Source organism: Triturus cristatus, chromosome 4_2 (genome assembly GCF_964204655.1).
Source record: "Triturus cristatus chromosome 4_2, aTriCri1.1, whole genome shotgun sequence".
NCBI classification, from domain to species: domain Eukaryota; kingdom Metazoa; phylum Chordata; class Amphibia; order Caudata; family Salamandridae; genus Triturus; species Triturus cristatus.
This window is the reverse complement of record NC_140586.1, coordinates 95,860,633-95,872,950: the sequence shown is the minus strand read 5'-3', so window position 1 is coordinate 95,872,950 and position 12,318 is coordinate 95,860,633. Positions and strand designations below refer to the sequence as shown.

Genomic DNA, 12,318 nt, shown 5'->3' with positions numbered 1-12,318 from the left:
CACGTGTTTGCAGGTCACAATCTACTGATCAAAACCACTCCATGCAGCTCCCATCAGTCTATAGAGCATCCATGAGTGGTTAAGAAAGGCAATGTTCTCCTGTTAAGTGGCCAATAATTCAAGAACTTTCCAACACACATGGACTTTCGACACAGAATGTAACACCTCTATTGCCGCAGGCAAAAAATTTAATGTTACCTCTGAAGAAAACCATAAAGAAGTCAGAACTAGAAAAAGCACCTTTCCAATAACCTTCAACCAAGTCATCAGGGTTTCTCAAAGCACATCACATAGCTTAACTGCACTGTGAGCTGCTGCCCTCATATTAGGCTAGAACATAAGCACCCGTCGCCCAAGTGGAATAAGCCAAGCGTGAGAAAGCAGAGGAAAAGAGACCCCAGGGAAGGGCAGGAAGTAATTATACATTATCGACAAGCTCTAGGAGTAGCTGCATTTGAGAGATTGAAGAAGAGATTAAGACCAATGTGGATATGGGAGGAAGAGGTGGACATTCAGGAAGGTGATTGGGTATTTGTGTGTCAAGAGAATGAAAAAAAATGAGATCCGATATACATTGAGACCACACTTCAAGCATCCAAGCCAAACAAAAGACCAAATTACAGCTCAAAGTGCAGGTCTCCACATCAACAACTACATACCAGCGCAAAAAATACATTACAGGGCGTGACCAGGGCGTGGACGCACCAAGACACGTTGCAGCTGAGCTCCTGTGACGAGCCCTTTACCGAACCGATGAAAAGGCACCCCACCAGGAGATGTAGCCCTGAAATCCAGTAATGACCCACCCCACCCCCATCACCCCCGCCCCCCTAGCCTAAAGATTCATAAGAGTGTTGGGGTCTCATTGGCAGCTTGTGGGACTGAGCAGAGCAGGCTGTAGCGTCCTGACCTCTTGCGCGGTCAAGAGCGGAAATGGCCGCCATCGACAGCTAGCATGGCCAGGGATTCCTCTGTGAAGTCAAGTGACCCCCCCCCCAGCTTTGGAAGAACATGGATTCCCATTGCACTGCCGCGCCACAGGCGAGGATGAAGGTATTGGCCTGGGGGGCGGGGGAGTTTGCGCGAGAGGAGTGAACTGCGTGGAGCAATGATAGGCCTTACTCATTCCAGGACTAAAATCTCAGGGGCCAGCACCCCCCATCGATTTAACAAGACACAGATCCCTGTCACACCGCTGCCAAAGAAGCCGGTGCTGTTGGGGGTGGTGTGGGGGTTTCGAAACGCAAGAAGTACCAGCAAGCATGGGGAGAGCTGCGGACGATTGGGGGACTGCTGATGCCTGCCCTGCGTGGAGCAGGGGGTGATACTACGGGACCCCGCTGGTCCCTGGGGCGAGAGGTCTTCCCTGGTGCGAGAGAGAGAGTACAGAAGCTAGGGCCTTCAGTGTGGCCCGCTGACCCAGGAGTCATTGGCGCCGCCAGATAGAGCTAAATGGCATAAGGGACAACAATGCAAATGCCTGTGGAGGACTGATTCTCACGGAGATCTGAGGAAGGTTGGAGCCCCAAATTCAAAGTTTGGCCCCCTACCCAAGTGATCAACAGTTGGAGGATCACGAACTTATGAACGAACCCCAAAGCCTGGGGGGGAGAGGAACATCAGCGGACCAAGTGCAGCGAGGGGGCGCCCAGGAGCCTCTGACTCTTTCAGCCACAAATGTTGACAGCAAAATTTAAACCAACAAAGTCGACAAACATTAAGGACATGCCTCATAGCCAAAGGAAAGACAAGGGAGAGGGGCAGAACTCTGGCCACCTCCCTGTGGGTCTCCAATAGGATGATGGCTCAGTATTGCAAGCAGCGGCCACGAAAGGCGACATCCTTTCCCTTGTGCAAGAGTTCCACAGGGAGTTTTCGTCTTGGAAACGAGAACGATGGACTCCCAAATGCAGAGGGCTGGACTAGAGCAAGGAGAGACGGACATGGCTTCCACAACCCGGGAACAGGACCCTATGTCATGCACAGTAGCCCTGCTGGAGTCAAAACATAAAGAAATTTCGGACAAGCTGGATAACTTGGAATATCATTTGAGGAGGAATAATGTCCACATACGACGGTTCCCTCCATAGGTCACTAACGAGGACTTGAATGGCTTTGGCCTGGATCTGTTCAAGCATCTCTTACGCGAAGCGGTGCCAGATAGCTACAACTGGATTGCACTTCTCATCAAAAACTGAGTGTGATACCAGATGTCCTCAGCCAAGTGCACTTTTTTAAAGACAGAGAAGCTATAATAGTAGTGGCTTGTCATCAGAAACCTGTGGTATTTTGTGGCAGCTTCTGTTACATTTTTCAAAATCTCTCCGCACCGGCGTTGGTGCAATGGAGAGAGTTGAAAGACATTACAACCCGCCTCAAAAGAGAGGCAATGCTATATCGCTGGGGTCTCCCTTTCCACTTAAGTTTCACCGATAAAGGAACTTTGCACATGGTGATAGAGACTCGGGAGGTGAGGGAATTACTGTCCTGTCAACGAACAGTGACCAACTTTTCCCAACTGGCTCACAAGCTACAACCAGCACTCAAGGGGCCTGGCGCACCCCAAAAACTATTAAGTCCTGATCAGAAAAAAGAGGACTACGGCGCCAAAAGAAAAGAGAAGGACACTCATGCTCACCTCTGGAAGACTGATGAATGATGATCTATCCCACAGACATAGAGTACCCTGGACCTTCTGTGTTGCGCCCATTTGAGAGGGTACCCAGCCAGGTTTCACCTACGCCCTCATTTATAGAAACCATGTCGCAGAGAGAGGGCATCTCAGACATGGACCTTGACCACCGGCGTTACCTCTTTTGAGATGTAGAGACAAGCAGCAACCTTGTTGAGGGCTCTTAAACATTTACTGGAGCTAGCCCTGACGACAGCCGCTTGTGCTGCACAATCGTGACTTTCTTTGCTCTTCCTTTTTCAGTCGATTATTTATGTTTGAGTCTTGAATGCTAGATTTGATTCACATGATGACCACTAGTCAATTATGGCCACAGTTTTGTTTCTTCTCGATTGTTAGATATCCGCATGAATCAAAGATCCTATTCTTGATAGCTACGCGACAAGACGAGATGGGTGGGCCCAGAGTACCTATTCACTGCCTCTATTAGACAGTACCACACCCCTGAATTACTTGACATTCCCCAGAGGTGAGTCGATGCAATACTACATGCCTCAGTGACATGTACCCACTGACAGTACTCACTATAAACGTTCAGGGCCTTAAGTCCCTGACCAAAAGAAGAGATCTGAAGGGCAAAGACATAGATATAGTGATGTTGTAGGAAACGTATCTCCTGCAAAAAGACACAACGACTCAGATCCTACTGGTTTCCGTCCCAATTCCACACTACATATATGGGCTTCAGCTCCGACTGGGATCCCTGAGACTTACTCTTATTGCTCTCTATTCCCCAAACAAAGAAAAGGACTAATTATATGTGGAGTTAATGGCCATAGAAGCACAATTTTCTAGGGGACTTTAACTCAATTTTGGATGTGGCACTGAATAGAGCTGGGTTCAAACTGGAATGGCATGGTGAGCAAAAAAACGATGGATTTAGGCCCAGATCTCTGTACTGGGGTGAATGTATGACATTGTTCTGCATTCTGTCCATCAACTGTTGTTTTTGCAACTGAATAGAGCTCCAGCGCAGCATGCTTACCCCACTCCCCTCCCCCCATCCCAATTCCCGGAAATACTAGATCTTGACGTCTGTCATCAACAACACCCAGGTGATCAAGATTATATTTTATTTTCGCCCACATCCACAATACATATATGTGCATAGATTACTTCTTGATATCGCGAGACTTATTACCAGCCTGCCTTACCTCTGACATAGACCCAAAGATTCTCTCGGATCATGCAGCTGTCAAACTAGTGCCCACCCTTTTCTAGACAATGGCAGGTTAGCGAGGTGGCATGTCAAGACCACATCGTGTGGGATAAAGTTTGGGAGGCCATAATGCATTATCAAAACAAACACTACAACAGAGGTTAACTGGGATAATATGCAGGGCGCAGCAAAAGTGGTAACACAGGGGGAGCTGAGCGTTCACACTACAACATTAAAATGATTAGGCAAACAGAAAAAAAGGGTCTTAGAGACTGAAATGAAGCGATGATAGGCTCAACATAAAATAGACAGTTCCCGATAACGTATTGGATGCTTAGGAAGGCAAGAGGGGAGCTGAAGCATGTAGTGATGCCAAGGTGGCTAAGAAAGAAGTAGCATGTATAAGCAGAAGTATTATGAGAAGGGCGACAAAGCCAATGGGCTCCTAGCTTATCAACATAAGCAACACCGTACCCAAAACCAGAGTGAAGCAATAAAAGATGGGTGAGGAATGACTCGTACCAAAACACATAATATCATCTCAGTCTTCACAGAATACCATCATTCCCATTTTAAGGAACTAGCCCTGAGCCCAGACACCCAGGATAACTACCTGGATGATTCCAGATGTCAGTTACTCAGACAGTAATGTCTCAAACTAGAGCAGAACATCTTGGAGGAAGAAGTCTTGAATGCTATAAAATGCCTGCCGGCATGGCCGCAAACTTCATGTTGGAATCAGAGCTGACCTTAATCGTGAAGACTGATAAAGATCACTTGCTTTGCTCCCAGTACAGGTCAATTGCCTTATTGAAGACAGATGTAAAGATTTTCACAGGAGGCATAGTGACCAGACTTCACGATCTGGCCGAAACTTATTTCATACCACCAGAGTGGGTTTATAAAGGTACGACATGCAAAAGACGACACCAGGCTTGCTGCCCTCCTACTGGAAGCTGCATAGAGACAAAAACAACCCTTGGTCCTTCTCTCGATTGATGCGGAGAAGGCTTTCGACAAAGTCAATTGGTCCTTCATGTCCAGGATCCTTCAGAGAACGCTGCTGGCTCTGAACATGACCAAAATGCCCATGGCTAATTATAAATCTCCCGAACCTACGTAACGGTGAATGGGGCTTTATCATTGACATTACAGTAGACAAGAGGCACACGACATGGATGCCCATTATCGCCATCAGTGTTTGCTATTTCAATGGAGCCCCTCACACAGAAAATACAAAGCAATCAGGCAATCAGAAGCATAACCATGGTCAAGCAAACATTTAAACTGGACCCTTACGAAAACGACAGTCTCTGTTTCATGACAAACTCCTCAACCTCCCTACCAGCCCTCAAAGAGGAGCTGGAGCTTTTTCGGTAGTATCAGGATTTAAGGTAAATGTAACTAAATGCATGGGTATAAGTGTGGCAGGCCACCATCAGGAGGCCCTCACAGCACTGGACCAGAATGGCTTCACGGTGTCTCCTAACTCCCTCAAATATCTGGGTGTTTATCTGCCACAGAGATTGGAACACATATATAGTGCTAATATCCCCCCCTTTATGCAATTATTATTTAAGGACTTGTATAGATGGAGCAAGATGGAAATGTCATGAGTCGGTGCATGACGAGAATAAAAATGAACTTCTTACCCCGTCTCTTCTACATCTTCCAGTGCCTCTCGATTAGAGTGCACAACTGTACACTGGCTTATATACAAAAAAGCAGATTGTGTTTGTTTGGAAGAACCATTCCCCCGAGTCCCCAGAGTTGCGCTCCTGAAGCCCATCACACAGGGAGGACTGGGTTCTCCCTGTGTGACTTGGATGCAAGTTGACCAGAGCTTCTTCGATATTTTTCCCGTCAATACCTACTCTGGCTCCCATTAAGGGCTAGGGAGCAGGCTTTTTCTCCCCTCTGTTCAATGTTGAGTCTCCTAGATTACTGGCAACGGGTAGTACGGAGAAAGGGATAGATGTCCGCCCGCTCCCTTATGATCCCTATTACGCAGAACCCGGACTTCCTACCGGGCCTTCAAGATCTGAGTTTCAAGGTATGGGAAATGGAACGTCCACATACACTAGGGGAATTGTTTACGGATGAGATATTGGTTACTAGAGAAGAGCTTATGGAAAAATGGAACATTCACAGATGCGACCATTATCGAATAACACAACTCCTGCACTGGGCAGGTTCTCGGGTGGCAGCATTGGTGGGAAGAGAAAAAAACTCCTTAACAGGGCATGTTCATGAAAAGTATAGTACATAAAGGTATCACATTGCTCCCACGAGCCACATTAGATTTGTACAAGAAATGCGATCAAAAATATATTACACAAAGGGATCAAGATCTGGGGAAAGAAATTAAAGAGGAGACATGGTCCAATATCTGGCGTAGAGCGGCGAAAGCATTGATTGAGAATGCTTACAAATTGCTCACTCTCTGGTACCTCTCTCCCACCCACTTCCATGCTATCACTGGGAGTTCATAGCTTTGCTGGAAGGGGTGTGGAGAGAGAGGAACCTTCATACACATGTGGTGTGATCCTGCCCTCACATTCAAGCACAGCGGGGAGCGATTATAATGCAAATTTGTCATATTACTGGTACCCAGTTGCCTCATGACCCCTAGTGGTTCTATTGGGTGACTCAGGTGACAACTCTGTATTCCCACTAACAACACCAACATGATCCTAAGGCCAACAAGAATGGCTTTAGCACAGGCCTGGAAACAACAAATAAAACCGCTGATACACCTGTGGTGGGGCAGGATGTGGTCAATTTAAGCTATCGAGAAACTCCCAACAATCATACATGACACACACATGAAATTTGACAGTGTGAAAAGCCTTTAAAACATCCAAGGTACGGGTTTGATGGATAGACACCTTAGCCACTCACCCACCTGAACTTATCCGTATTGCTGGCTTTCACATCAGCATGTCGGTGCTCCAGGATCGAGCACATAACGGTGACCCACAACCTGCCACACGAGCAGAGTAGAGAACACAGGATGGATGATCAGAAAGTTTTGAGACTAGACGTTTATACTAGACGTTATACTGACCAAATAGTAGTTTACTAATGTCCCATAAGAAAGAGCGTCTATTCTATATAACAACATAGATGTAAAAACTATGGGAAGCACAGATGTAATATGTACTTCGATTGCCCAATATTGTGTTTTTTAATGGCTATTGGCTGTTTTGTACACTTTATGTGTGTTAACGACGTCATCTGATTTTCCCCTTTTGATCTTTCATTCTTTATCTTATTTTTAAGTGTTTTTGTTGCACACCAACCTTTTTCTACTAACCCCTTGATCCATATTTATGACCCAGATTGCATTGCTCTTGCACCACGCAAGGTCGTACAAAAGCGACCCAAACCTAGGGGCTTATTTATGAGAGCTCTGCATGACGCAAGGCTCTGATTCCAATTGATGAAGCCACGCAAAGCCACCCTGCATGGCTTTGAGTGGCCTCATGAATCTTGAGTAGGGCAACACAGCGCAAATCGCTGCGTCACCTTACTTTGTACTTGGTCAGCGTTCCATGGGCGCTGTGGTGGGTGTTCCCTACAAACCCCATGGATTTTGATGCTGCCCCAGATTGACAAAATCATGTAAACCTGGGAAAGCGCCAAATCCACACAGGTCCTGATGTGAAATCTGCAGCCCACATAGAAAGAGGAAAATGCCTCTTTTCATTGTTTCTGTGCAGGAAGGTGACCCTTCCTGCACAAAATCAATCCTACATGTAACAGAGCCACCCTTGTACCATGGTGCAAAGGTGCCTATGTTGGCCCGAGGCTGTCAAAATGGTGCCAGCGCAAGGACAAAGGACAGGAATACACTGTATTGTATAAATACCGTGCATTCTTGCCCTTTCACTTTGCGTAGGGCAGCACAGCAAGGTGCCTTGCTGCCCTGCCCTATACCAAAATCCCATAAATGAGTTTCCTAAAGCCATAACTTGCTACTTTGCATTACTCTGCACAAGGGAGATGTTCCATGGGCGCTGTGTAGGTGTTCCCACGCAACTCCCATGGTTTTTGACGCATTCCCAGATTTACCAAACCTGGTAAACTTGGGAATGCACCAAAAAGATTTGCCTTCACAGGTGAGGCTTAAAGAGGAAAAATATGTTTTTTCTCCTTGTTTCTTCCTTTCTCTATGTGTGCTGGATTCTGCAGCACACAAAGAAAGAGGAAAAAGCCTTTCAGGATCAGTGGCAGCTGGCTTGTACTGAGGGTGGTGAGGCCAGGGGGCGCACACAAAAACGTTTACTCACCTTTTTAACTTGCCACGCAACGTTTGTCCTCCCTCGAGTGTCTTCTCTCCTCCTGGGAGCTCTCAACCAGGAAACTGCACTACCCAATCCTGGCGCTGCTCTCACAGCATGAGGGCAGCGCCAGGATTGGATAGAGCAGGCTCTTTCAGCTCTCCTAAGAGCACTGGAGGCCTGCATTTTCTCTAACCTAGCTGGGCTTGAGAACTTTCAATCGCACATGTCTGACTGGCTGGCCCAAGAAGGCCGGCCAAAGTGCATGCGCATTTTAAAGTGCACAGCTCCCTGCTGCTGCCACCTCCACTCTGCAGCAATGGCCCCGCCCCGACACTTAATTCGGGATGGGTTGCTGAAAAATAAAATGGTAAGGAATAAACTTTATTACCATTTTATTTTTCAGCTCGGGCTTGTGGGGTGACAAGCCTCGGCTCAAATGGAGGAGCCGCTCCTATTCAGGATTGTTTTTGTGCAGGAAGGTGCCCATTCTTACACAAAAACAATTCTGTGTACAACACAGGCACCCTTGCACCATGGTGCAAGCGTGCCTGCTTTGGAGTTGGACTGCCAAAGCAGAGCCAGTGCAAGGGGAAAGGACAGGAATGCACTGTATTGAATAAATACGGCGCATTCATGCCCTTTCCTTGTGACGCAGGGCAGCAGCAACCCTGCATCACAACGGTCATATATATGGCCCTTAGTTTTTAAAATACCGCTTATAGAGCTGTCTATAGGTGTGCTAATTTGCAAACGTCGGCTGACAGATTTTTATTTAAGTACTGGAAATGTTGTAAGGTTTATAAACCAAAATAGGACAGCTTCACCAGCCATTCACTTTAGAGGGAAACTGTTCCCTCTGCCTGCCGCAATCTCTCAGTTCCACAAGGGACAAGAGGTGGATTGCTAAAGCATCCGTCCCTTGCTGGAAGCCCCTCAGCTACTGGTACAATTTATTGAGTTTGTGGATGTACAGGCTCAGCAAGCAAAGAAGCAATGATTTTCTGCCGCAGGATGTCCTGCCCTTCATGTCACATTAAACTTCGTGCATATCTAAGCCAAGTGTAATATGAAAATAAGGGTACGACGTCAGGAATTATTGCTCTCTGAGTGTGGATGTGTACACAGACAGACGGATAGATGGATAAACAGACAGACAGACAGACAGACAGACAGACAGACAGACAGACAGACAGACAGACAGACAGACAGACAGACAGACAGACAGACAGACAGATAGATAGATAGATAGATAGATAGATAGATAGATAGATAGATAGATAGATAGATAGATAGATAGATAGATAGATAGATAGATAGATAGATAGATAGATAGATCCAGAGAACAAGGGGTTTTATCTATGTGGTGAAACAAAATGTCATGAAATAAAACTTGAGAATATTTGCCAAATAATATCCTCTGTGCAGTGACCGTAACATGCAATCTCTGATTAACTTAATTACTGTTCAAGTTAGTTATGCTGTTCTAGTTATGCTGTTCTATAATATTAACATGGAAATTAAATTTTGTGCTGTAGTGATAAAAGTACGAATATGTGTTGATTAGTAAACTTTTCACCTTTATTTTTAGTGACATGACATAAATATATTTATTTACCAATAAATGTTTATTAGACAAGGGACTTTATTTAGAGCTTGGCAGACAGGGTACTCAGCCACAAATGTGGTAAAATAACATGTCCTCTGAACTCTCAGTCTGTCCGCTCTACTTGAAGTTGGATTATCTGTCATGTTTCCACTGGTGGTGCATCCTCCAGCTCTGCTGGTGGCAATCTTAGGCTGACAGTCCCAGAGACATTGAGCCAATGGTTTCTGGTGCTCAATACCAGCACTTAATCATCAACACCAGCACTTTTCATGAACACCAGTTAAGGACACATTCATTTATGGTAAGTGGTTTACCCAGAATCACAGGACGATATACAGCAAAAATAGTAGTTCAGAGCTGAAGCACTATTGAACAAACAAGTCCATGTAGAAAGTCATCACTCAATGAAGCAAGGTGTGAAGTATTTTCTTCTTTATTTTTCCTTCATAAAAAGCAACAGCCAACGTGTTTCGTCCTATAACATAGGACTTCTTCAGGGCACTAGCAATAGAAGGTAACAACCAGTCGGCTGGGTTGTGACCTTGTAGATGAATTATCCTTAACAGAAGTTGTTATCTGTCATCTGATCTTTGTGTGGGATTAGTAATCCAATATGAAATCATGTGCATAAATTGACGTAATCCAATTTCCAATATTTGTAAATAAATCAATAGAAAATGTGGTATGATAGCCACTGTCAGATATAGACTGTGCTGGTACAATTAAGGCATGCACATAGTGATGGGGACTCTCCGCACTAACTGATGCACTTCATATTTGAAGTGTCATCCGGTCCAGTGATGACCGAAACTATGCCAGATTACAAGGATAAGGAGCTAATATGAGGTATATTAATCAGGAAAGGACAGCGCCGGCAAGTCAAGGGCAAATTATATGCAAAGAGTCAATGTTCATTTAGACGTACAAGAGGCTTGGCACAGACTTGTATGAACAATTTAGATGTATGTCATGTTTTAACTGAAAAATCAGATCTCTAGCAAATCCAAGTTTATAGATTATTTATTTAGAATTTGCTAACGAAGTTGTCACACCTTTCTCCCCTTTTGCCTATTACAGATCTAGGGATATTTAGAAAATCCAATATGACCAGTCAAAAAACAAAAAAAATTACCCTTTGCCTTTTCTCCAAATACAATTTTGGGAACTGAGAGTACAATGGAGAAACCTTCTACACTCAGAGGGCAAATGTAGGTTGTGCATTCAAGATCGAGAAACCTTAACTCACATCTTATGCCTTTGTAAACACATGGATCATGAGAGGAGATATTGATTGCGATGGAGTTCACCCTGATTATCACCCCCACAATATCGGTGGGACAGTATATCGAGGGCAAAATATTGAAAACACATTTCTGCAGATAAGTATAGATTTTCCATACCTAACTCCACATATATGTACCTACGTAGTGCCTATATCTTCAAGGTACGTAGATGTGGAGTCAGAAATAGTAAATCTATAGTTCCTTATATTCACTTACCTTCTGATATTTTTTCCTCGATACTCTAGTATCTCAATATTGGTAGTGTCGGTATTATAATAGTACAACCGGTTGCGCCTAGAAGTCATCAAATATGGCGTCCGTGCAAGAAGATTTGAATCTGTGATTGGATTCTGGCAAAACAAGACTAGTCAGGTCACCTCCATGAAAAGGTTCAACTAGGGGAAAGGTCGGTGTAGTTTCTTTTAAAAAATGCAATATTTATAATATTCTTTTTTAGAAATTGCAATATATCGTTATGGTTTTAATTAATTACACCAATAAAAGAACTCTAATGTTGATGCTTTCCCATAGGATGACGTATTTGATTGGCAGTAAGATGTGGATCGAGGCGGTGCCGCCGCGGTGCGGAAATCGGCAGGTGATGCCGGAGTGCACGGACTTGGCACAATTCATTCAGACGCTAACCTCCCAGGGGTGCACCAGTTGAGAAAATATGGATGAGACTGCCAGCAAGGCATCTTCTGGCCACAGGATGGCGACATACGATTAACAATGAACTTTGGTTCGAAAGAAGGCAGTACGGAGAGATAGGTCGGTGTAAATCTAAGAGTTTATATAAAATTGGCAGGTGTTATCCACCAGATGGCGCCTCGAGACGGAAAATGAGAAACAATCTTGCAAAAGAGACTTGCACAAATAAAAAAACTTAAAAAAAACTGCGTTCGTGTTTTTTATCTTGTGTTTTTCTTATCGATCGCTACCACAATGAAATGGCGGACAACACAATAGAATAGAGCAGTGAAGTAATGTTCTTGCTGCAGCAGTTCTGAATGTGGGTTAACGGCCCCAGTCTCTGAAAGAAGTCTCGAAACTTAAGGTAACTTCCCTTTTCGGTGTATTTCTTATCGATCGCTACCACAATGAAATGGCGGACAACACAGTAGAAAAGTGCAGTGAAGTAATGTTCTTTCTGCAGCAGTTCTGCATGTGGGTTAACGGCCCCAATCTCTGAAAGAAGTCTCGAAAGGTTACTTCCCTTTTCTGTGTGATTTAAAGGTTACAGGTTCAACCCTGGTGATGGAGTTTCGGGAATTAGTGCTACCACTGCAGTG

At 44.9% G+C, this 12,318-nt stretch overlaps 1 protein-coding gene across 2 annotated transcripts in view; it reads left to right on the top strand.

Annotated features, from left to right (window-relative positions):
- Positions 1–11,922, top strand: part of LOC146833084 (complement C3-like) — a 595,871-nt gene extending 583,949 nt beyond the window's left edge. For both annotated transcript variants that reach the window (XM_085600722.1, XM_085600721.1), the window contains one exon: positions 11,558–11,922. In XM_085600722.1, coding sequence (XP_085456848.1) covers positions 11,558–11,693 — 136 coding nt within the window. In that variant the 3' untranslated portion in view covers positions 11,694–11,922. The remainder of the gene's footprint in view (positions 1–11,557) is intronic.
- Positions 11,923–12,318: the final 396 nt, after the last annotated feature.